The following is a 27,652-nucleotide window of genomic DNA, read 5'->3' on the forward strand; positions in this document are numbered from 1 at the left end:
AAGCTATGTCAAACTATGACTTCTCAAAAACATCACACTATGACTTCCAAGAATGAAATCAGAAAGGTGAAATGGAAGAACTGGGGTCTCTTGAGGGGCACTGGGTAGAATGCTGCTTTACTACAGAGACCACTGTAAAAATTCAGAATTAAATTTATCTTTATGGATCTTTAAAGAGACCTACAGCAACTTGGGTGTCCCACCACTTCTGCCACAGTGAAGTCTGTGGTTATGCTGCACTGTATACATGCACTATACATGTACAGCACAACTAACAAGTGGAGGCAGGTTGTTGCCCTGTTCAGACAGTCATCTCCCTGAGATGCTGTGTTGCAGACAAATGGTGACCAGGGAGGAGAGAGAGAGACATGGTTAATATAGCGTATCATTGGAGAGGAAGGGCTAGTGCATTTGTCAATCTCCACAGTGAGACGAAGACCTGATAGAGAAACAGCAGGTTCAAGATCTCAAGTTTTGGAAGATCACTCATACAAATAGCAAGCAGCTCCTTTATGACCAGATGAACTGAAGTATAATCTGAAAAATGTCATGCATCAAGGTGCTATCTAAGGTAATAATTTAGTCAGTGGGTGACAGAAAAAAAAAAAACATTGTAAGGCTGTACACATGGCTAAACTTGCACACCAAGAAGTCTTCGCAACTCAGCAAAGATTAGCCACCTGTCTTTTCACAAGTATTTTTAGTATCTCAAGTCATTCCACTCCTCCCAGATTTCCAGCATAAAGCTAAAAATAAATCTCTAGCTTTTCAACTAGACCAGGGATCTCCAAACTTTTTGGCCAGAGGACCGCATCAAATACCTGGCAAGGTGTTGAGGGCTGGAAAAATTTTTTAAATATAAAATTTATATAAATAAATTAGAGATAGAACTTAGATGAGTGAATAAATGAATGAATGGGCTCATTCATTCAACCTCTCTGGCCCTTAGAACACCCTCCAGACACAACCAGAGCATAGTTCCTGTCATGTTCGGCCAAGTGGGCTAGAGGCTTTCAGGGGACAAGAGGCTGGCTGCGGGCCGGATAGAGGCTTGCCGCGGGCCGCATCTGGTCCCCGGGCCGGGGTTTGGAGACCCCTGAGCTAGACTATGCTGTAATGCTGGTCCTCCCCCACTGCCCCACATATTCTCAACTGTACAAATGCCCCCTCTGACTGCCGATTCCATCTAGCAAAGCTCATTTGTAACCTTCCCAATCAGTTTCACTCTCCTCTGCCTTATATTCACTGGCACTGCAACAGTCCTCTAAAAACACTGTACTTCATTTCCCACACATTCATTCTTCACATCAGTAGACAAAAATTTTTCTACACTTTGCCTACACCTGTTTAAAACCAGAAGGAGAATTAAATTAACTCTCCCAAAAGAATGTTCAGCTCTGCAAACTGCTTTGAGGGTAATATTTATTGACACTCACACAAGATGAAGGTGTCTCAGACATGTTCTGCTGATGCATGCCCTGAGATTCACTTTTTTGATTCATTATCACTGCCATGATATAAGTGCTCAACATGTAATAGGCACTGTACAAAAAGAGAAAATGGACCATGTTTATGCTCAAAGACTCTCAGCCTGAAAAGTAATGAGCCAAAAGAGCAGGAAAGTTGGAGGAAGAGGGGAAAATAAATACTGAATACTTATTAATAATCACAGTGTTTCAGGTTCTGTTCATTAGGGTTCCAGTCACAGTCAGAATGGAATGAAGACATCAAAAATTTGGCAGGAAAAAAAAGAAAAGAAATCCAATTGGCTGATGGTCAGGCTGGGCAAAAGGATCCATATTTTTAATCAGGGTTTTTTGTTTTTTTAAATTTCATTTTATACAAGAGGAAAATAAACAACCTGTCTTGGATTATTTTAAATGGTTGAATTAATTTTGTTGTAAATTGTTTTAATATTCTTTATTAGCTGACTTGGGACTATCCTATAAAAGACAGGACAAAAATCAGTCACTCAATAAATGGTGCTATGGTTGAGGCCTGGATCTTTTTCATTGGGACTGCTCATCACGTTGACACACTGATTCTGGGACTACTTTCTCCTGGGCACTGTTACAAAATGGCCCCAAGAAGCTACATTTGACATTGTGGTGGCAATTTTGGGTCTCATTCCCAGGCACCCTTGGCTGGAGATAACTTATCTTTTTGTTGTTTTTCCCCTTGTCTTGTTCAGCTATAAAAAGCAGGGTAGATGGAGTAGGAAAGAGAAATCTCTGCATTGAAGATTGAACCACAAGCCCATCTGTCTCAACAAAGACAGAACAGGAGCTAGGTGGTGTTCCTCCTATCAGAGGGATTAAGGCTTCTGATTTGCAAATCCTGCCTCTAGATGTGGAAGCTAGCCCAACTGAAATTGTTCTTCCCCACTGAAAGATAATTATCTGTAGACTTAACAGTTTCTGCAGCAGACAAAAGAAACAAGTTATTTTCTTACAGATAGATCCACATCCCCTCACTACTCACTCCCTTTCCTTTGCTGTCAAGTTATCTGACCTCTGTTTGATAATCTTATTTCCTGAAAATCAAAATACCAGAAATTTAAGCTTCCTAGAGTGTTAATTGTGACCCTGCTCCACTGCTAATCAAAAAATTGGATGTTTTGCATGAAAATGCTGCTCTAATTAATTCTCAGTCATAAAGTGCCCTGGTTTTAATAACCCCTTCTTGATTGGATAGCCTTTGAAGAGACAGTTGCTGCTAATCCGCTAAACTAGAAAAATTGCATGCAGAGGAAATAATAAGTGGGCTTATCAGGTCTAAAAGAGATGATTGCATTAAAGCTGTCAAAACGAAAGAGAGTGATCCCTTTGCCTCAACCCCAAATAAAATCACTGGCTTTGACGCTGAGGGACAAGAAAGGTACCTGACAAACATGCGATTCCACTGCTATATTCCACAAGGCAGAAGTTTCATTTCAAGTTGCCATTTTGGGATTCCTTTTTAAAACTTGGGACATCCACCTATCACAACACCTCTTTTTAAATAAGACAACACCACAGTCAGTCCCCTTTCCCACGGCCTCTGAATGATAACTCATTATCATATGAAATTCTAAGAGATGCTGAGCTGAATTTTCATTAGCCCCAAATGTCAAGACCAGTTTGTTTCACTAGAGAACACAGGAAGTCCGTTCGGGCAGCCTTTTGTTGTTGCTGTTTGGTAGTTCATGTTAAACAAGCCAAAATGAATTGTGGCCTTGCTGAAGGGATAGGTGCCAATGGAAACTCCACACAAGGAGGGGAGAGGGCTGAACCAGGTCCTCCTTCAGTCAGTCTCCTATGATATCCACACCCTAGTCTTTCAAGCACAATATCCTGGAGAAAGGATTACTCAAACCTACCCAGAATTCCTGGTCAACCGAGCCTCCAACATGATGAATGCTTATTCATCACCACACCACACCAATTCCCTATAGTTCTTCAAGATTTCAGATGTTACTCCAAGCAATATTAATTAATGAGGTCACACCCTTTTGTGCCCTTGTATACAATTCTTAGTCCTGGCTTTACCACCTAGCTGTTTGCCAGTCTCATCCAAATGCAATTCTACAAGTTGTTGTCTGTATAAAAAGATACATCTACCTTTTCCCACACTGGTTCCCACACATACTTTCCTGCATGTAAAGATATATCCACACACAATGATCATGGAACCATTTTATGCAACAGATTTTAATCTACAGATAATATAAAGACAAGAAATGAGGGAGGCAAAAGCATGTCTTGAAAGACAGAGGCACTAAAGAGACACAAATAGCTAGGAATTGTCACCCTGGGTATCTGTCTAATGCCATGTCCCTTGTAACACATGAAGCAATTCATAAACTACTAGCAAGGAATTGAGAAAGTTGTGCATCATATAATACTTTCACAAATGAACATTTCTGGAGATTAATTGTAAACCCCCACTGAGAGACAGGCCAGATCAAAAGTTCTAACAGCTGAATGCACATATGCCTAAATGTTGAATGTTTGTTAATTTCTACAGTGTTTGGGGTGGGTGGAGATAAGCTGAAAATGGAATCCACCTTAAAGAACATTCTGTGCCCTTACTTGGAACTGTTCATAAGAACATATTAAATGAGGATGAAAGTCATCCTTCTAAATTCATGGAGATTAGTGCTGAGGTTGATTGCTCCTCATTCCAAAATGAAAGTGATCCAGATGACTCAAAAACCACTGCCTTCACAACACTGCTGGCCACCACGCCTTTGTGGATGACCAGGGTATCAAATGTTTGGTATAAGGTGATTACGTAAAGAGGTGAGTAGGAATTAAAGCAACACAATACAATAAAGTATAATTTGGTACTGTTCTATGCTTGACTCCGTTTTGGAGCTCAGGAACCAATCAAAAATTATTGCAGGATCCTATGAGATCATTTTCATTTATATTTTTTGCCTTATCAGCAGTTTCTGTGGAACTAATTAAGCTCATACAGTGAAGGATAACTGTACTTTCTATTCTTGGTACCGTGAAATCTAAATTGAAAACGTGTGTGTGTGTGCATGTGTGTGTGTACATACACACTAGACAATCAGATACTTCCAGAAGGAAGGTAGGACAAAGAAGGACAAAAAGAGAACGAAACAAAAACTTCCCTGCCACCCCTCAGCAACTAGTATTCAGAGATATACTCCCTATCAAAAGAAAAAGATCATGGCTTGGCTTTTCCACAAATTTGTCTATTTCCCCCTTTTAAAATCATCTGCTGTAAATCAGTGGCCATCATTATATCTTGTGACAGTGAATTCCAAAAATTAAACACTGTCTGAAAAAGGTGATAATCCAATCCAAAGTTAGGCATACATAAACCATCTCATTTCAGCAGGCCTCACTCAGCCTAAACTGCAGTCTAAAACTCACTTGCACCTACAGTGCAATGCTGTTTTTGTTCCAGGACAGCCTAACAGTAAATATTGCTGCGAAGTCCTCACCTCAGCTTCTTTCCCATGACAGCACTACAACGGTCATGGCAGGTTTGTAAAACCAATCTGTTCGTATACACAACACAACATTTACTGCCCCAAAAGCAATGGGGAACCCTAGAGAGGAAAGCGGTTTTGTCAGTAGTTCCCATTGCAAACTATTGAAAAAGTGCTGGTGTGAATCCCACTCCCTCCGCCCCCACCACACCCACAACCCAGCCAAACAATGATGTGGTTCACACTGAGTTGTGGGGAGCAGCAAACAGACTCAAGGTGCCTTTAACTTCAAATCTGCTGTTGCAGCCTCTGCTCCAACCCAATTCTGACACACTAAAAGCAATTCAGTCTCCTACCTCTCACTTCTTCCTCACTCAGTCTCATTAAATAAGACATGATGTGGGGTGCACTGGAATTTATCCCAGTGTGTTCTGCACTTCCTGATTTGTTTAAATGGACTGCACAAGGCAGAGAAGAAGATCACCGCCTTCTGTACAATTTTTTTCCCAATAGCAGCTGCCACCACCCTGTTTGGAGGCAAGGGAGTGGACACGGAAGAGGTGCTGGCAGCAGCAACAATTTTGCTGTGTCTCAGGTGCAACCAGCCCTGAGCAGTGGTTTCTCAGAAAGCTCACAGATTCACCTCCAAGTAACTTTGCCTCCATATTTTATCGCAAAGTCAGAATCAGCAGGGGGCACTGATAATGACAGTAATTAAATCCTATAGTCTCTGCCATACAAAGGGCACTTCATTAATTACAAGAAAAGTGATGGCTATGCTGTGCAGCTCTTTGAAGACCATGCTGCTTCATGAAATTAACTGTACTGCTAGGGTAACGACTAGAAAAACTGTTAGAGATCCAATAAACACCGAGTCACCATATCACAAAAACTCTTTTTATCAAGGAAAAGTCAAGTTCTCACCTTTAAAGCTAGTGCTTTAATTGCAAAACTTGCTTAACATATTACATAAACATACTCGCACCGACTTCACAAGGAACCAAAGAAACTAGCTGTTTGCTAACATACATCGTTTTGCACACTTGCCTCTCTCATTCTCATTCTGCTTCAGTTTTGTCTCAATGATCAAACTTTAAATGGCCCAGGTTGTTCTCCTCCACCATACTATTCCTCTTAATATACTTATTAGGGTGTTTATGTTCCACCTTTTCATTATGAAAATGGACCCCCCAACCCTGGTGATCAACCAATTGATTAAATGGCAATAAATTCATAGTACAAAAAATCAACAAGCAAACAGACACATCATCAAAAAATTAACAGAGCAAAATACAATGATAGTTGTTAAATGCCAAAAACCCATCAGAGAGGGGACAAGGAAAGACTCCCAGGGCAAGAAGTTCCATAGGCTATGTGCCACAACCAAACAGCTCATATCTCATGTACCCACCAACCAGAGCCTTCAATTGTGGTGAGATACGAAGCAGGAGCTCTGAAAATGACCTAAGCAGCCAGGTAGGTCATGTGGGTGAAGATCCTAGGATTAAAGGGCTTAAAGGTGCCTAGAGCCCAGTCAAGCAGCAAAGTACCACATATACAGATTGCTATCGTCATTATTAATCAGTTATTAATCAAAATAAACCTATCCCAACATGTTTCTTCCATAGAATTAGGGGCTCATTACTAAAAGAAAGATTCTGGAAGAGCTCAAACCTGCCCTAATGCAGGAGATCAACATGAAGGATTGCCCCTGCTCCTTTATATCAGTTTCGGGGGGCTGTTTGTGAAAGGGCACTTTGCAAATGTTCAGAAGCACCTTTCTGTACTACTGCTTCACTTTTCCCAGGAAGCTTCATGCTAATGGACTCAAAAAACATTACACTGGAAGAGGCGGAGAAACAGAGGGAAAATGCAAAGGCAGTTGTTTAGTCAACACGACTCAAGCAATGAGACATACAGCAAAAATGTTGGACTCCTTCAGCAAACTCCAGCTTCTAAGATGACTCATCAAATACTTCTGTGGCACCACAGCCTAAAAACAGATGCCCTCATATCTGCACCTCTCTTCTCAAGAACTGCCATGACTGCCAGAGAGTCTTGCAACAAAACAACTGGCCACTGCCTGACACAGTCCTTCAACATGTCCTGGCAGCTTTTTCAAGAGCCATTGCTTCCATAGTCCCCCGCCTGACTTCCACTTCCAAACACCTGACAGACACTGCAGGAGGGGGAGGGGACTTCTTTCTAACTGTTTCTTTGCCCAAAAGAGGCAGCACTTCCATTTCGCTTTTCAAATCCGCTGATTTCCAAGTTTACCTTAGGTTAATTTGGACAATACTATCCAAGTTGGTCCCAACCATGCAAATAAGGTCACATAGGAACATACTCTGCTCCCTGTCCCAATGTGCATTCCTGGTTCTTCTAATCACATGGGGAGGAGGGACTTTCTTCTCACACACAGTCTAAATATGTGTGCTTAGATCTTACATGAAAGGGAGGTTTGCACAATACCCTTACTTCCAACACGCACATGCACACACACACACAAGATTAAAATAATTGGGAAGGTGGGCCAGGAAGGAAGCAGGTCATACTCATGTACATCAATCAAGTAGTATCAGTGACGTAGCTAAGTCATTTGACATCCAAGGCCCATAAATTTTTGACACTCCCCCATATGACAAAATTATTTATTTAATTTAGTTAATATTTTTTCACATTTTTATATCACCCTTCCTCTAAAAAGCTCAGGTTGCTGTACATTGTTCCTTTCCTTCTTTTGACCTCCCAACAACCCTGTGAGGTAGGTGAGGCTAAGATAGTAATAGTCATGACATGAATAATAATAATGGCCAGAAAATAAGTGCAGTTAATATTTCCCCACAAGCAATGAATGAATGTCAGTGCCCTCCCCTGCAATTGCACCACTGCACAATGTAGCCATCATGGTTAATAACCACTGTTAAAACTATAGTCCAAAATGAATGTTTAGAATCCATTTTAAAAGTCATCTGAGTCAGTGACCAACAACACCCAACCTTCCCAACAGTGGCATCACTAGGATTGGTGTCACCTGGTCTGGTAACTCATGGTGTCACCCCCATTAACTTTATATATTTATTTTACTAGAGAACAGTACAGGTCACCCAACCAATCAGTAACCAACAAAAAAACAACAGACAACTTGATGACACTCGCACAACTGAACAGAAGTTCAAGTATTTCCATATACATGGAAAAGGGAACTGACCCATAACAACATCTTATTACTATTAGATGTTAATTATGAACATCTTTCATGCTATGTCATAAAAACACCTCTTTAGCTCTCATAACACTCACGGTCATTGGTCAGTTCTGAGTTAAGGAAATTCATTTTATTACATAAGTCAGTTGTGTTTTCTTTATCTGGTTATCTAGCTATAACTTTTGATAGAACACATTTCAATGCAGTTTTTTTTATGTTCTGCATTAAATTACACATCAAATTATATATAACATGATGGTATTATTCCTAAAAATCATGATTTCCATAATTTTGATCACTAGTGGTGTCACTCGCACACACACACACACACACACACACAGACCCCAAAGGGTGGCACCTTACTAATACCTTACTGGTTCCATGCTGCGTCATAATAAAATCTCATTGGCTCTTTGAACAGTCAGTCTCATTGGTCCATCTTGAGTTAAAGAAATCTACTTTGAGTTATATTAGACAGATGTATTTTGGTTTTCTGACCATAACTTTTGATAAAACAGAGATATTTCACTTTGGCTTGTTTCACTGCATTCTACTGTAATTAGCAGGGTTGGAAACTCGACTCAGATGACTCGAACTCGAGCCACAAAAATGTGTGATTTTGGGTGACTCGGTGACTCATGAGTCATGCTCATGGAGGACTCTGAAAAAGACTCACAATCTAAGGTTGTCACAGAGCTTCAGTGGAAGCCCTTAGCTTCAGAGCTAAGGGTCAAATCCTATCCAATTTTCCAGTGCTGGCGCAGCTGTGCACTGCATCCTGTAGTGAGGAGGCAGTTACAGAGGCCTCCTCAAGATATGGAAATTTGTTCCCTTACCTTGGGGTTGCATTGTGGCTGCACCGCTAATAGAAAGTTGGATAGGATTGGGTCCTAAATCAGTCAATAGAGGATTTGGGACATAGTTCTTCCCAAGGGTCCAGCATAATGGATTACATGCTTGTTCCCAGCCCATTTTTTGCCTATGTGATTGAATTTAGGATATGTGAACCTGTTTGTGGAGTGACCACCTTCCACTTTCATGCACTATGGCACTGACTTTTGGCGACCAAGCTTCTGTTCCTTCAGAGCTCTCCTCCTGCTCTGTGCCTCCCCGTTTTGTTAGGGTCCTGTCTGTCAATACCATCAAGTATTACAGTTAATGATAAAATGAAAAGTCATTTTAGAAACATGATCCAGAGTGACATTTTACAGAGTGCTGTCTCTACTCTTCTGCTTTGCCAACTGCTTTTATCACTGGGTTTGAATCCCTGATGGGCATTCTAAGTTCTGCCTAAAGCCAGGCAGTGATGCCAGTGAGGTTGAAGCATGGACTATCTTGGGGTGAGAGGCCCACAATTGAGGGCCTTGTTTGGCTCACAAAGCAGAATCGTGTAGTTTTCAAAGAATTTAGAGAACCTAGTTGTCTGGCTCTCTTAGCTCATTAATTTTCACTGAGGAATCGCCTGAGAGAGGCTATAGCTCAGAATCGCCAATTTGGACTGTTGAAAGGTCTGCTATAATGAACATGACTCAAGAAACTCTAAACAGTATTGGTTTCTGGCTTTTTTGCAAACCCCCCCCCCTTGATAACGACAAAGCCTTCTGTTCCCTTATGGAGGTCCTATATTAAATCAATTTTCTTCAATGAGTGCTATCAAGAGCCATCCATAAATAGTGCTGCTTTTGCAGCTGTGCAGGAAGGGCCACTGGTAACAGTCTCTGAGATAAAACGGATTGTCAATAAGATGAGAGAGGGAAAGGGTTAGGGTTTGGATGGTCTACATTCCCCCCCCCCCACCTGTTTAAGGTGGTGCCAGATTGGTGGACACCTCTTTTGGCTGAACAATTTAGTCAGGTGGACATATTGGGAATCATTCCTGGACACAATCTATTTTGGTACCCCTAAACGAAAAAGGTGATATAGGTTTGCCAGGAAACTATCGTTTAATAAGATTTTGTCAGTGGTCAGCAAAATGTATGCTAGCTACCTGCTTGATAAGCTCTTGGATTGGCTGTCAGATTATAATGTTATACGGTCAGAGCAAGCTGGAGTTAGAGCAGGAAAATCAACTATAAGCAACTGTCTGATCTTGTTGCACCTTGCAGTGAAGTACGTCGTGGATACCTGTATGCAGCTTTTCCAAACCTTAAAGGTGCCTTTGACACAGTGGATCAGTTGATTCTGTGGAGTAAATGAAGTGACAGTGGACTGGATAAAGGACTAACAGCCCAATCCTATGCGTATCTACTCAGAAGTAAGTCCCATTACAGTCAATGGGGTTTACCCCCAGAAAAGTATGGATAGGATTGGGCTGTGAGCCTGCTATTGCAGAGACTTTATTCTGGCACCACCGGATGTATCAAGTTATCCCCGCATAGTGATTTGTCTAGAGCAGTGTTTCTCAAACCGTGTGTCGGGACCCACTAGGTGGGTTGCAAGCCAATTTCAGGTGGTTTCCCATTCATTTCAATATTTTATTTTTAATACTATTAGACTTGATGCTACCATAATATGTGACTGCATTTGGGAAAATGTTACATACCTGTAGTTTTAACAAGCTACTCTGTATATGCTTTCAACAATGAGAGTAAATGGGACTTACTCCTGGGTAAGTGTGGGTAGGATTACAGCCTAGGATTGTGAAAAATTTTCCTGCTTGATGATGTCACTTCTGGTCATGACATCACTTCTGGTGGGTCCTGACAGATTCTTATTCTAAAAAGTGGGTCCCAGTGCTAAATGTGTGAGAACCACTGGTCTAGGGAGGTTCCCTTAAATAGGGGAGAGAAGCAGGGATGTGTGCTGGCTCCCACACTGTTTAGCATGTTTCTTAATGATCTCGTCACCCATTTACAAGCAGTTGATGCTCCCTGCCCCAAATTGGGCTGTCTAAATATCCTGTTGCTGCTTTATGCAGATGATATGGTATTACTCGCTTGATCTAGCATTGACCTGCAGCACCTAGTTCAAGTCAGTCTTGCTTACTTTGCACAGAACAAACTCCAACTAAATTTTGAAAAGTCCAAAATTATGGTATTTGGTAGAACATGGAGGCCCTGATCTTGGGCCTTCAATGGTAAACTCTCAAGTCAAGGAATTCAGTCATCTGGGGATCCTATTCCACTATAAGCTTACATGGAACCCACACCACCAAACAAAGATTCATGCTGCCAAATTGTCCTCACAGACTATGGTTTGGTGTTTTTTTTTAATGCATGGGATAATCTGTATATCCCATCCACTTTGCCAATTTTTAACACCAAGGTAAATTCTGTATAGAATTCTCACTTGGATGATTGCATTTGGTGCATGTGTAGAGAAGATCCAGGCAGGGTTCCTATATAGAAAATTTGCCTTGCCCTGCTGCATTCCATATACGGTAACGTGCCTGGAAGCCGGTCAACATAAACTAGAACCAATGGCTAGGATAAGCTTCTGTAAATTCTGGTTGAGGTTCTGTTTTGCATCTGAGAGTATACTAACCGACACAACCTTCTCACAGGGCCTAGTACTGTTTCTAAAGAAGGTGCAGACTATGGGTCTTTTGGCAGATTTGCTGGGAGCCCTTTCCCCATTGGCCTTTAAAACTCTAAAGACTAGGTTAGAAGATATAGTGCAGCAGGAGCTCCATGCAGCTGTGTGTACGACCTGCTCTCCTTTTCAGCTGTTACTTCCTCCAGTCTTAGACAAACAACCTGCTTATTTATATAATGCTCTGGTTAATCAACAGGAACAGAGCGTTTTTTCCCTGGCTCGGTGCAACACTCTTCTGTCCAATCTTATTTTGGGCAGATACAATGATCTGGATATGCAGGCAAGGGTGTGTGGGTGTAATTCCTTGGCTTGTGAATCCCTTTCTCCTATGCTTTTAAGCTGTAACTGGTATAATGATTTATGTAGGCAGTTGCTTAACCTGCTACTTCCCTCCCCTTGTGGGACAGACGCCAACATGCTGTGACATCTTCTATCAGGGAAGGGAGAGGCACATACATGACAGGTTGCAAAATATCTTCATTTAATTTTGCAAAGTGCAATTGTACAATCATGCCAATCCTGATTGAGTTTGTTGGGGGTAACCTAATGAAGTGCTGGGGGTTTAGTATGTCTGTGTTTATGAAGAGTGTTTTATGTAATGCCAATAAAGGTTCCTGAATCTGAAATCTGATTTGCTGGGTCACCACAAACACATATAGGATGAACAATTACGGATTATGTATTCATTAATATGGTGTGTAATAACTGCTACAGGTAAATGGCACCAGAGATATCCATTGATAGTAGTGCTCAGAGAGCATGAAGCTGGAGAACGAAGGAGGGGAAAGTGGAAGAACTCCCAGGGGTTGATGTAATTTAACGCTTCATACTAATTCATATACAATCAAGGATACTTTTTGACCAGCACTACTCTTTCCAAACTTATGTTGGCCCAGCTGAAGACTTCCTCAGGCTAGATTCTGTACAAAGATTATAAATTGCTGACTCTCGACGCAATATTCTTCCTGGCCCTTAAGCTGTGGCTTTTGCTAAATGCTCTCAATTAGCATTCTTCCATGCATCTTAATTCAGGAGGCACTTGCTCATTTCTCAGCTGGCTCTGGTTCTCTTTCTTTCCCCATCTCATCTTCCCAACCTTTTTTCACCCCTCTCCCACTTCTTTCTTGACAAGAACACCTACAGGACAGAGCCAAAATTGTCTCAATACTGCACCAATCACAATTCAAATATGTTACTAAGAAGCATTAATACATTATCAATCTCTTGCTATGAAATTCAGCATGCTCTGACCTAATAATTTAGACAATTGAAGGAATGTGAAATAATATCAATATGAAAATACTACTGAAATATGAAAGTTGAAATTTGAAAGTTGATGGAGGAAATAAAACTAGTAAATTAGACAACTTTCAAATAAACATTTCCTAACAGAACTGAATAAATTTGGGCACTTAGGCTGTAAGCAATAAAATCAACAATGACAAATATTAAACAATGGAGTGAAAAAATGTATAAAATCAAAATGGTGGAACATGTTAGACTTTAGGTACACTGGAAAGGAGTTTGAGCATCACCAAATTTATAGCCCAATCATATGCATGCTTTCTCAAAAGTAAGTCCCATTATAGTCAATGGGGCTTACTCCCAGGTAAGTGTGGAAAGGGTTAGAGTCTAAAATGGATTATCATTTATGAGGGATAAAGAATGGTCACATTCTCTAGACCAGTGGTTCTCACACATTTAGCACCAGGACCCACTTTTTCGAATGAGAATCTGTCAGGACCCACCGGAAAGGCTATCATGACCAGAAGTGACAATATCAAGCAGGACAATTTTTAACAATCCTAGGTTGCAAACCTACCCACACTTACCCAGGAGTAAGTCCCATTTATTATCATTGTTAAAAGAATATACAGAGTAGCTTGTTAAAATCAGGTCTATAGCATTTCTCCAAATGCTACGCATACCATGGTAGCATCAAGTCTAATATATTAAAAATAAAACATTAAAATGAATGGGAACCCACCTGAAATTGGCTCACAACCCACCTAGTGGGTCCCGACCCACAGTTTGACCCATCAGTAAAACATTGATATGAATGGGGACACACCTGAAATTGGCTCGCGATCCACCTAGTGGGTCCCAACCCACAGTTTGAGAAACACTGCTCTAGACCAATAAAGTCTCAGTCTCAGTCTAGAGAACGTGACCATTGCAGAGTGTTGGCACCAGGAAATTACCAGAATTCCATCCAGTGCCATGATTCTGCATTGTGAAAAGCAAAGTAGCAATAAAACTACTGACTATTTTTGTATGGTTCAAATGAATTGTTCCCTCCTTGGATTGTGCTGAGGGGGAAAAAATTTGAGAAACGGATTTGAGAAAGACAGAAAAAGGAATTAGGAAAGATTTCAGGGGGAATCTTGGCAACACTGAAGGGGGCAGAGAAGGGAGAACATAAGAGGAAATGAAATTGCTGTTCTTTGTAATGGGGAGATTGTGGAGCCTAAGAACACGGGAAGCTTCCATACAGAGTCAGATCACTTGTTTAATAAAGGGGAGCACAAAAGAATTTATCCTCCCGCAACCTAAAGGCACCCCACTCAAGAGGCACAGAAAGGACGCTGATTTTTTAAATCATTTTTTTAAATCCTGCCTCATTGACCTTGTTGTCTTCCAGGCTGGGACTGCCCATGGTCTTGCCCACCACTCCCTGCAGCCTGCCTTGGCTGGAACACCTCTCTTCCCATCCCCCCTCCCACAAGGCAACCTGAAAGTGCCATTCCCAGGGGAGAGAGAGAAATCCTGCCGCTGTCTGGGCCCACCAATCCTTCTTACCCGAGAAGGTGAAACTGAAGAAAAGCTGGGCGAATGAATGCAGCCAGGGTCACCCACAGTTGCTGGCTGGCTCCCCCCACTTCTGGATCAGGGCTAGTTGGCTAGCTGCCTTGCTTCCCAGCCCCAGAGGGCAGCCGCTCCCTCCCCACATTACTCGGGATGGGGAGATAGCCCAGCCCAGTCTCCCCCCACGTTGCTTTGGCTCTGCAGCAACCTCCTTGGGGCTCCACCTCCCCCACCAATCAGAAAGGGGGCGGGTACTGCTGCGCCACCTGGGAGCTCAGCTGCAGGCTGCAACAGCTCTTTGAAATTGTGTGGCTGCAGCAGATGCTTGCTGCGCTGCAGCCACCATATTGGGGGCACTGGGGGGCAGCTTGTCACCCCTACAATGGCAGCACCTGGGGCTAACAACCTCCTCAGCCTCCCCCTTTGTACGCCAGTGGGCTTCTGCACTGCTCAATCACACAGCACTACAGCAGGATTCAGCATTATGTTTGAACCATATTAGACTGGTCTCCCAAATAATTTTGTTTCATACAGCTAGGAAAAAATTTTCTGACAAATTCAATATCATTCTAACATCCTAAAATCAAAAGTGTTAGGTTCTAAATTATCAGAAAATGTGTTGAAAAAAGTCAAATTTCACATCTTAAAGTTTGATTTTCCTATGAAATTTAAATAACGTGACAAAATTCAGAATTTGATACAGATAAGGTGTTGATCCTTGATATTTATCAAAATACAATGTCTGTATGTCTTCAAACCTAAAGTTTGGATATTTTAAAATGAAATTTAAACAAACAATGTAGATTCAAATTTGAACAGCTCTGATTTGTCCCCTGTCAAATTAATAGAAGCTGGAAGTTTCCTGAGGCAGGCCAAAGGAATAGACATTTTGCAACCAACTGACTGGAAACTAATTTTCTATTTGGCTTGGCCTACCTTGGAGTTCACCACTCCTGCTGTACAGCTCTCTCCTCTGTTCACGCAAATAAGCACTCATACTAATGGCATGAGAAGATGATTCAAACCTGCAATGAGACAAACACAGCATATCAAAGAACACTATGTACCCAGTTGTATTCGTTGGACTTCACAGGAGGAACACATTTTAAACCAGTGGAGCAGGAGGATCCAGGAGGAAGTGCCTGGATTCTGCCAGATGTTGCATACTCTGGTGCCACTGGCAAGTGTAATAAGGCTGCCAGTGCACTCACTGGTGGTTGCACATGCAGGTTGGCAGTGAGGCCTCTGTCCACTAGCACAAGGTGAGTCAGTGGTGGTGGTGGGCAGGGAATGATTGGGGGCATTTATGGGTGGTGAGGGGGGGAGAAACTGGGAGCAGGGAAGAAGCAAGAGGAGATGGATCTGGTGGCAATGGTGCACACCAGATCTTATCCTCTCCATTTCAAACCTCCCTGCCCCTTTCCTCTCCTTGGACATAAGCCATCATAAAAGGTAGCATGTGTTCAAGGAGACCCATTGCTACTCAGGAAGCCTACCAGAGGGGAAGAAGAAAATATTTTTACTTACCTCCTCCAAGCTGTCTGAGGGCCCAATCACCACAGGATACAGTATGACTTTTTGCCACACATGCATCAGCTTGGTAGTGAGAGATAGGATTGAGGCCAAAGTCAGCTCCAAGAAAGTGTGCATTACATATAGGAAATACCCTCTTTGAGGAGGAACAAGGCCACTTCCTCAGCAACCCCATAAGGTAGGTTACGCTCTATAACTATCCTCTTCTTCCCATCCTTCAGGATTCCTCCTTTATCATTTGGCACAATTAATACTGCTGCTAAGAACCTAACTAGATAAGACAAAGGCAGCCATGCTTGTTTATTCATGTCTGCTGTACATGTAAAATTTTTATAGAAAAAGGGGAGCACAAGCAAGGAAAACTGACCCTATAAGTTACCTTCTTTGTATTCCACTGCCCTTGGCTCTAACTCCAACACCAAAAACAAGCCAGGCTGTGGGGAAAAATCACTTGAAGTTAAGGAGTTTGGGGAGGTAGATGGTTTCAGCTCTCATTTTTCACATTAAATGAAAATTTTACATTTCCCCTTTTCAGCTCCCCTTTTCCTTGTTAAAACACTACATAAAGTCAGTTCTCTTTATCTGCTAGGGTTAGGTTCCTGGAAGCCCTAGTGCAGTGGTTCTCACACATTTAGCACCGGGACCCACTTTTTAGAAAGAGAATCTGTCAGGACCCACTGGAAGTGATGTCATGACCAGAAGTGACATCATCAAGCAGGAAATTTTTTTTACAATCCTAGGCTGCAATCCCACCCATACTTACCCAGGAGTAAGTCCCATTAATTATCTTCGTTAAAAGAATGTATATAGTAGCTCGTTAAAAGTACAGGTCTGTAACAGTTCCCTAAATGCAGTCACATACCATGATAGTATCAAGTCTAATATTTAAAAAAATAGTGAAATGAATGGGGACCCACCTGAAATTGGTTCGCGACCCACCTAGTGGTTCCCGACCCACAGTTTGAGAACCATTGCCCTAGTGGATAGTGAATTCACAGATAACATTGATCTTATGGGAGAAAGGGGGTTAGATGCAAAGAGTACCAAATTTGACATCAGAGAAATAACACAGATAACAGATAACATTGATCTTACGGGAGAAATGGGGTTAGATGCAAAGAGTACCAAATTTGACATCAGAAGAACTCAGTAGCAACCCTCAGGAAGCCAGCAGAGTGCAGCAAGAAGTTCCAAAAGATCTCTGAATCTCTCAGAAACCTTCCATTCTGCAGGGACGTTCAGAATGGTGCCTGCGAATAACACAGACCCCTTTAAAATGGCCAGCGGAAGCTTCTGCTTGCCATTTTAAAGGGATCAGCACTGGTTGCAGGTGCCATTCTGAAGATCCCTGCGGCCTTTAGAAGGTCTCTGCATAGCAGATAAGAACAGAGGCACAGATAATGAGAGAAGGTAGCAACTGTGCCCCTAAACAGATAAGCGAATTCACAGATAGCGAATTTGAGTATAAAGAGAACTGACAATATAAAGGCATGAACAAATAATGGTCATTCTTGTGCATTTAGTTTGGTCATATGATTCTGTATCCAAATAACTTGCAACTTCTACAATGACTGAAAGGAATGAAAAGAAAAGACATGCGGATATTTATTTATTGCATCTTTATTCTGTCTTATTTTACAAAGTATAGGACCAAGTACATCGTCTGCCACTCTCTTCAAAACAACCTTATGAAGCAGGAGAGATAAAAACTGACTCAAGGGCACTAAATGAGCTTTGTGACTGGGTGGGGAATCCAGGTGGCTAGTTCAGTACTCTGTCCACTGTATCACTCTGGCTCTCTGCAAGTTAGACCTGGATAGACAGTTAATTCAATGTGGAAGAAACAGTAGCCATGAGGAATATTCATTTCTGCCAGTTAAAAGTTGTGCAGCAACCCCAAGGACCAGGAGAGAAGGTTGAGTCACGAGGCTGAGGCACCCTCCTCATGCACCATTAACACTAGCACTGAGAAGCTAGAGAAGCTTATTAATTATTAATAAATAAAAATATTTTTCCATATCTCTTATATTTTTCTAGTGGGTTGTGATTGTCATTGTAATTATTAATTATTGGGGTACTGTGCTCCTGAGGCTGCAAGAGACTTTCCATATAATAAGCGTGTGTAGACATTTGCTACACTCTCCCTAGAAATGGAGGTCAAGGACTGCTGACACAAACCAGTGGTTCCCAAACTCTCTGGGAGAGTTTGGGCCACTGTAAGTCCTTGCAGGGGGCGGAAATGGGTGGCATCGGCACTACTGCAATTGCTCCAGCACTGGGTACATCAGGACTTATTTTAGACTTACCATGTCCTGCAGATACCCTCCAGAGGGTGAGGGAAGCCTGTGGGGTCCTTGGCAAGCTGGAAGTGGATCACACAAGCATTTTTCAACAATTCTAAGGTGTGGGGAGGCTTGCTAAGGGCCCTGCAGGCTTCCCCCATCTTCTGGAGGGCATCTGTGGGCCTTGGTAAGTCTAAAATTAGACCCCATGTCCCCAGTGCCAGCGCCATTGCAGGAGCACCGGCGCTGCTGTCAAGGTCACCTCACTCCATAAGGGTGCAGGGTCAGAGCTTCTCAGGCTGGGTGTCACAACACCCTGATTTCAGAACCTCTGCCCCAAACCTTTACAGTCCATCCAAGGCACCAGAAGTTGGCTGAACAGGAGCCCAACATATGCAGTTAGGGACTTCCAGGTCAGACAAAAGGCTGAAACTGGATTCATAAGTGGTCTATATTACTAGAGAAAATTGCCTCATCCACAAGTTAGAGTTCCAGAAAATGATTTTCTTCTGCAAACCTGAAGGTTTTTTTTTCTTCCATGTTTCAAAAGCTTTTCACGACTCACCAAAAATTGACTCATGACCCAATCCACAGTATGAGAGCCACAGCTCTCCTGCTTTCACGAACCAGTTCCTGGCACTCCACTATGAGATATGTTTTTTTAGAAAAAACACTGAAAGACTGAGGAAGTTCATTTTTCTAAGTTCATTTTCAAAGAGGGATCTGGATCCGGATCAGGATCCTATTATGAGCCAAGACTCACTGTGGCTCAGCCTGTCACCTGTCTTTAGTTCCTCTTCGCAAGGCTGTGCCCTAGCCTTGGCAAATGTGACATTTATGCCAAGCTCTGATCATGTGCAGAGTGACTATCTCTTGGCTTTGAGCAACCAGTCATTGTATATTGTGGATTAGTGAGCAGAATTCCAGGGTCAGAAGGCACAGTTTTTTGTTTTTTTTAATTGCTGTGTCTTAGACTCGTCTGAAAGCTAAGCCCTCAGAACCAGAAGTCCTGCTCTCTAATCCAAAATAAGCAGTGACTACCTGGGATTGCTTAAACGAAGAGGGAGAACTCTGCACATGATCAGAGGTACTCATTAACTTCATACAAGCTAAGACTCTGGCAAACCACACAGAATAATTTCTGCAAAAGTGTCATTCCAGTTTACAATACTACTTAAGACCTTCCATGTGTAAATTAGTGAGAGGCCCTGCAATCATCATTGCAGCAAAAATGAGATCCCAGGTAGTCACCTAAGGTTGCCTAGAGACAGAACTCTATATTCTGCTCACAGTAGATTATTACACAGAAGGCAGTCTAAAACACAGAGATTCTACTGACAGGTGGACAGCCCTCTAAATAGGGAAGAGAAGCAGGAGACAGTTACACTATCTGGTGAGCCAAACCCTAAAGATGGTACAAATAGCACAACTGAGGAATTATCAAACATCTACATCTCCCAACAGAATGAGAAATGCCATTTCAGCTGAGCTATCTGCACAGACACTTTGACAGCTGACAGATAACGCAACCAGAGATCCCAGCAAGTATGGCTGCCACCACAATGAGAGTAATGACGAGAGAATGAGCAGCAAGGGACATGCTCTTCTTATTAAGCAATTATGCCTTACTTCATTTTCGTTATAAGAAATGAGCACACCAAAGTAGAGCAATGAAACATGCCAATGAGACAGAAGATGGAAATAACAGAGGAGGAACAAAGACAGCAACAGCCAAACCTGATAATTCCAGATAATTCATGAGGGACAGAAAGATGTCCCAGTCCCAAATGCTAGTATACAGTACTCAAATGCTGAGTAAGAACTGGCAGTGACACCAGATGCAAACGCATGGCAAATGTGTGGTGTTCTTTCAAGAAAACAGTTTTGTAGAAAGACAACCCAGGAATGCTTATTTTCTCTTGGATGGAAAATGAGATCCTGGATATGGATCCTGACATATGGATATATTGTCAGATCAAATAGGCAAGTGGGAAGGAAGCTGCCTACCAGTCCACAATTAACTCTTACTGACCAGTTCCTCACCATGACAATTTGCAGGTCGTCTCATTCAACACTGAAAACACTTCCTGAATATTCATGTGTCATGGCAAACTGCTTCAATTTCAATCAATTTGTTCCAATTCAGATGCGGACAGGGAATGTAATGCATTCTGAAACAGTATGAAAATTCAGGGATACATGTCTAACAATAATACTGTTTTTGTCTAACAGTAGTACTATTTTAGTATTTGCATTTCCCATTACTCCAATTTCAAATAAAACCAATATCAGACTATCAACAGCAAAGTAGTTGCCTGCACTGAGCAGGGAGTTGGACAAGATGACCACCAAAGTCTCTTCCAATTCTAACACTATGACTGAGATTAAGAGTCATCCCTGTCCTTTAGTAGCATTCTAAATGTGCTCATGCTCTCCCTGTGTGGGTGTAAGTCAATCAGAAGCAGAAAATTCAGAAACAACCTGCACTTCAGAGGTGAAGCCTGGACAGCTTCCATGATTTCTACAGCTAACAGGAAAGAGCAACCCCTTCCCTCTTTTGCAAAGCTATTTGGGATCTCTACCCCCAAAGAAGGAGCATGTAGCTTGCTCCTCTGCTTTCCTGTAAATGAGAAGCTCCACTTATGTCACACATTTGATCTCCACAACACAAAAGCTCCTGTGGCACTTCACTCTGTGTCTAAAATATCGGTTTACTGTCAAGCATAGGTCAGTACTGTAGACTAGCCAATCTCAGTGAAAAGCATAGTTTAAGAAAGATGGAATGCACTTACTTGAACAGAGGTGTTTTAGGTCTCTGAGGTTTCTTTTTTGCAAAGAATGCTGCAAATTCTCTTCCAGAGCTGGCATAACTAAGCTGAGCGGATGGTTCTGAAGAAGTCCGTGTATTTTTCATATCCAAGTACTCTGTGAGCAGCATCTAGAAAAAAGGGGAAGTTAGTAGTATTTTAAGAAACCTATCTTGCAAACAAACATTTAGTAAAAAGGATAGCGTCTGCATAGATGTTGTTCATTACACTGAAGTCTTGTGAGCAGTGGGTTTTTAGAGGCCTGTGAACTCCCTATGAAGGAGAACATTCTCAGCAAAACTGTTACTAAGCTACAACTCCATAATTCTTTGGGGAAACTATGACACTTCAAGTGGGACAAATGCAATGTCATTTATTTATTCACTTGTTTTGTGCCTCACTTTTCTCCCCAAAGAGAAAAAAAAATCACATGTAAAAATTACAATATAAACATTGAAATATCCTTAAACATTAAAATATCCTTAAAATATCACAATAAAACATAAAACCAGCAGCAGCCACCTCCTAAGAACGAGCAACACTTTATAGGTGTTGCTCTTTCTTAAGAGTTGAAAGAAACTAATCAGCATGAAATCCGTGCATTTCATAAAACCACAGATATCCCACCCACATGAACTCAGAAGGCTACTCTGAAAGAAATGTATTTAGGCACCACTGGAAAGCCTCTAAGGAGGGAGTAGTTTGTAAACTGAGAGGGAGGGAGTTCCATAAGGATGGTGCCACTGCCCACCAAAACCAGCGACAGCACCCCCTCCTTGAGAGGAATAAATTACCCTCCCTGTTCAATCAGGCCAGCCCTAATTGGGCAGATCTAATGCCATGCTGGGCAAGGATCAAGCATGCAAGTGGATGGCCTCACAGAAGGAGGAGCTTGTCCACATCCTCAGGCTGTACAAAGAATCCCACAAAACTGATCCAGCAGGCACCAAGGGGACACTGCCAGACATTGTCAATGTGGAGTCCAAGTTGTGATGAATGTACACAATTTTATCTGTAAAGTGCCTTGCAAACATGTCCCAGCAAGCCTCTATGTGTTCTTCCCAATCTATCAGAGGGGTCTGATGAAGTAGGCCTTGCACAACCCAGAGCAGTTCTGCTGGATGGACCTCTGCAGATGCGATGATGGCAGAGAAGAAAACTCACTTCACTGCCAGTAGCGCCATGGAACAGGCTCTAAAATGAGCTCTAGTCTTGGTTTAGTCTGACTCATCAGCAGCACCTTTCCGCCACAATTGCTAAAGACATCTACCCTGTCACTTTATCATTCACAGCTCTTCAGTAAGCCAAGGAGCAGCTCTGAGTCTGCAACATGGCAGAGGATGCTCAGGTGCAATATCATCCACTACCCCGGTTCATTTCTCCATTCCAGAGATCAACCAGGGCCTCACATGAGTCATCCGCCTTAGCAACTGGAAAATCCCTCAGAGCCTTCAGGAAACCCTTAGGATCCATTAGCCTCTGGGGCAGACTATACAGTCCCCTGCCTCTGCAGAGGTAAGAAACTGCAGCAAGCCTAAATCTTATGAGGAAGTGAACTGTCCATGATGACAATGATGTGATCTTAACCTACTCTATATCCAGATCACCATCTACTTCTCCAGCAGCAAAATGCTAGGTAAACCAGATGTCCTGCCTCACGTGTCGGGGCCAAGATCTTCAGGATAGGCCCATGGTTGTCACAGCAGCCATGAAATCATGAGCCTCACCTACTCTAGGGGCCTCAGCATGAACAATGATATCCCCCAGCACAAACAGACAGGGAGACTCCAATGCTGCTCGCATGACCAATTCAGTCAGCTCAGGCAGGGAGACTATTGGGTGGTACACCAACAGAATCTCAATCCTTTCTGGCTCTCTCTGAGTTCTTGCAGGCACTTGAACTCAGTGGACTGCTGAACAGGGTATCTGACAGATGGATTCTTGACAGACCATTGCAACTCCCCCTCTTGGTCCCTGAAATTGTGACTGCTGAAACACCTGAAAACCTAGTGGACATAGCAGGAAGAGACCTACCCCTCCAACCTCAGCCAACCAGGTCTCCATGATACACACTAGGCCAGCATTATGTAGGTTTTATTATTCACCAACCTGGTATTCACCAACTTTGAAGCTTCAGTCAAGGAATCACTGCCAAGACCATCAGAGTTGGGGGAAATCAGAAAGAGGGACTATTTGTCTATGATGGACACTTCTGAAATGGCCTGTCTGACCCTCATCACAATAGTACAGTTAGGGACCAAGACATAATCTGATTAGGAGCCCAAGCCTATGCATGTCTATTCAGAAGTCCCATTGCAGTCAATGGAGCTTACTCTCAGGTAAGTGTGGATAGTCTGAGATCCAACCAAACTATTCAGCTGATGGCAAAAGGGAGTGAAATCAATCACTCACATTCAGCCATGTTGGTTCTGTGAAAGCTAAGAGACAAAGATAAGCTTTAATCAACACATATTGACAACACCTGAGGCACACACAAACACAGTGGGATTATTGGTTACCATATTTCACTCTGTTAGAAAGCAACTTAATTCAATATAAGAGCACTGTAGGTAACAACTGTAATGTATCAGTGAAGCTAGGATCTTATTTAAACAAATTAGCATGAAACAACAACCAGGCCAACAGAACTAAACCACTAATTAGGCACAACTAAGAATTAAATAAAGATAGCCCAATTTCTATCGCAAAATATCTATCTCAATTAGAACTTTGCCAAAGGCTTCCATAGTTTGGAAAGTGCAGAGCTGTTGCTATTTCCTACTGCAGCTTAGAAAGTTGGCACACTTGATCAACTGTTAAGGATTGAGATTTGCATATTATGTGCATGCTCATTTTAAAAGAACTGCCTATGATTTTAATGTGTGCTTCAAATTGCCATGTGTGAATGTGTCAATGTGCATTCAGAAACGTGTTATCCAGGTACACTCAGAGAGTCGGGACTAGCTACAGTTCCCTAACAAAGGTCAATGATAGGGTCAGTAATGCCACCCCAAAATGACCAGGATGGCCTTAGTCTTACCAGAATAGTGAGCTTTTCAAACCGAGAAAAAAAATGTTTGTTTATGGAGGTTATGCTCTGGATAACAAACAATTCAGCAGCAACAAACCACTAGGTGGTAAGATAGCTATATTCAGTTAATAGACTAAAAGAAACTATCAACAAGTTTGCTGGTAGACACTGTAACAGGCGCTGCTCCCAATCTCTGGTAAATCCTGCATCTCAAGTTTGTTACATGAAAAAAAAAACCAACACAAAACGGGTTCCTTGGAGGAAAAATGGAAGCTTTATAGTGAAGGCATCAGGAAGGCAAGCTGACCAGACATACATGACGCACAGGTCCTGCTGACATTTCTCTATGAACTTCAGGATTCCTAGGAATACGTCAGAGGTTGGCTATTCCATGGCTATTTCCTCAGATACAGATTTCACAAAGGAAATGCGAAGCCAAGATCTAGATGAGCGCAAAAACTTACGTCTGGATTCTCAATGATGAAATTTTCTTTGTTATCTCGGCAATGAACTGGGAAATGGGTGGAAGAGAAAGTTAACCTGAAATGTCTCCATAAAACTCCTATTTATATTTCTGATCCATCATGTTTTTGACACTTGTATGCCTCTCTTCCACAGAGAAGTTCAGGGTTAAACTTGCAACAGCCCTGTGATGTAGGTTCAGTTGAATGCTTGAGGCTTGCCCAAAGCCACCCCCTGAGAGCCTCATGGCCTAGGGTCACTTAACTTTACATTTTTTAGGTCTACAACTAAGATATTTTAAATCAGGAAGTGTGGGTGTGATTAACATGCATTCTCAGACAAATATACAGATACACCCATCAGGAAACTGAGAGTGTTACCCTCTGTTAGCATTTGGTAGCAAATTCAGTCTTGTCTCTGAGAAATGAATGAAGTGACCCAGAACAGGGATATGAACCTAGCTTCCTCTTCAACCCTGCAGCACTGTGAATCCAATACTAAATGGCACCACACAGGGATTTACAATATTTGGTTAAATGACTGTGAAGCTGAGGCCTCCAATGGATGCAGATATCCAGTTCTGATGGCAAGGATCTTTTTGGGAAGGAATCCTTTGCACTAATCACATGTAAGAAGGGGAGAGAGTAGGAAGACTCACAGGCCAACATGCAAATAATGCAGAAATGATCAGAAGACAGACAAAAATAATGAAAATGAGACCGGGGTAAGGGGCAGTACAGAAACACAGGAAAGTCAGAAAGCAAAGTTGACCGAAAATACTTAAAATTTTAGACAAATGTTCACATTTAATACTGCAGAATTTGCCTAAGTAGTACCCATGTAGTACCAGCTTCACAGGCAAATACTGCTCACCTACTCTTTCACTGCCCTATTAAATTCCTATTCCTATTCCAACCCCTAGCATGCATCCCTCCACTCATGTACACATTTTGTCATTTTGTGTTTTTAAAGTAAAATTAAAATGCAGTTGCTGGTCCATGCACACATTATTCTACAGCTGAGATCTAGCAAAGGAGTATGGGCATGGACCTACACAACCCCATTTTTTTTTCTTACTGAAGCGATGTGGGATATTTGCCTGAGGATGAAGGAAGGCAGCAAATGCCTAATCCATCCGTTTAATTATTCGTTGCAAAGCCATCCATCAAAATCCTTGTTAGACATTAATCAAATGCATAAAAACAAGATTTATGAGTGACTGTACAGTTTGCAGCATCCCATCCATCTATAACAAGGACTTGTGACATCCCTTTCAACAGGGGTTAGATTTAGTCATCCATGTATTAGACACTAATGGGAAACAAATCTGGACAAGAAAGCAAAGAGACCCAGCACATAAGCTTTGTTGTTGTTGTTGTTGTTTTAAACCCTAAACGTTTATTCCAAAATATACCAGAAAAAGTGGCTGTGTTCATTTGTTGCAACAAAACAATCAACAGGCACTTTAAAGATTCACACATTTATTATGGTGTGAATTTTTTAAAAGCTAGTTCCAACTATCTATGGCATGGATATTACACGTCTTCTTATCATTTGCATATTTTCCCATTGTGACCTAGGACACATTAACCAGCCCCAACACAGAACCATCTAGTTTTCTTCTTCGAAATCTGCACAAACAATGCCACATCATCTTGGGGCACTTCCAACAGCCAATGGCCTTAGAGTCTGGAAGTGTTTTCTGACATTAAGCTTGAATCTGTTTTATTGCATCTTGACAATAATTGCTACCATCTAGTATTTCAGGCACCAAACAGCATGTAGCTATACTCAAATCAATGCTACCCAAACTTACCTCTGTCTCGACACCCTTGCAGTTGCAGATGCAGCGTTAGGAACCTGGAAGTGGCAGTGAAGCATGATGAGGTGACATCATTGCCAGTTACTTCCAGGTTGGAAACCAAGGAATGATGCTGAAAACAGTGGTAAAAGGTTCAGGGGAGGCAGGTGGGCCCTTCCAACAGCAAAAGCTTCACACATGGAGCTCTGCCTGCCAAGCCAAACCTCTTACTGCTACTTCTAGCATCGTATCAGATACTTGCTGTCAGGAGGCAAGTGTTCCACAGTGCCCCTGCGCATTTGCCACACCACCCCCAGGAGTGGCTCCTCACAAATTTGTGGCCACTGCATTATACGTAATCCAGCATAATATATTATCTTCAGGTGTGAGGGAAAGTATATGTAAATCCCAGATAAAATGAAAATTTTCCAGATAGTTTTAGAGCCTAAGGAAACCTTGAGTTGTATACAATTGTAGAGAGGGAGCTGACATTAGCAAAACAAACAAAGGATAACAGGTAGGAAGTAATGTACACAAAACAAGACCTTGGTGTGCTTTTAATATGCACTTTAGAAGCAGGCAATGTGAGAAAGATAAACAATAAGGAATGACTGAAAAGACAACTAGGCAACGCTGGCACTGAATGCAGTTTTGTTCTCCTGAATGCCATGCAATCCTCTGAGAATGTAGAGCATGAGCAGCAATGTCTTTCACAAAGGAAAGACATGAAGGCCATCAAGACAAGACTAAGGGTATCACAGTCTATTTGCACTAGCAGAAATTGCAGTTGATTTGTACTCAAATTACTCACTTCTGCTGTATTGTCCAAATATGTGGAACCTATCAATAGTGAGACCATGAGCTTCATATGATTTGAAGTTATCTCAATCCACAAATCCCTCCTCAGACAACAGATGTGGAGAAAGAAATGTGAGCAAACTACACTTGCGCTAGTCCCAACTGGTTCTCAAGGGACACAGGGACACTCTATATGCACTGGTTTTCAAAGATCAAAATAAAATTGTTCAAAGGGCTGTTGATCTAACTTCATGATTTCTGCAAGTTCCTCTGCTTCTCTTGTACTGTTTATTTCGATACTGGCAGCCCTTCTTTTGGCTAGAAGCAGAACCTTGCCCAGGGACTGGGTAATGATCTTTCTTCCGACATTTGCCAGGCCTCTTTGGAGGCCTTTCAGAAGGGGTTTAAAATGCCCCTTTTAGCTCAGTGGTACAGTTCTTGTTGTTGGA

The 27,652-nt window shown here is 42.0% G+C and overlaps 1 protein-coding gene across 2 annotated transcripts in view; it reads right to left on the bottom strand.

Annotated features, from left to right (window-relative positions):
- EXOC4 (exocyst complex component 4) overlaps positions 1-27,652 on the bottom strand; it is a 448,912-nt gene that overhangs the window by 281,506 nt on the left and 139,754 nt on the right. For both annotated transcript variants that reach the window (XM_066633468.1, XM_066633469.1), the window contains 2 exons: positions 21,097-21,242; positions 15,426-15,514 (listed from right to left, as the gene is read on the bottom strand). In XM_066633468.1, the coding sequence (XP_066489565.1) occupies positions 15,426-15,514; positions 21,097-21,242 (235 nt within the window). The remainder of the gene's footprint in view (positions 1-15,425; positions 15,515-21,096; positions 21,243-27,652) is intronic.

This window comes from Tiliqua scincoides, chromosome 7, assembly GCF_035046505.1.
Source record: "Tiliqua scincoides isolate rTilSci1 chromosome 7, rTilSci1.hap2, whole genome shotgun sequence".
NCBI lineage: Eukaryota > Metazoa > Chordata > Lepidosauria > Squamata > Scincidae > Tiliqua > Tiliqua scincoides.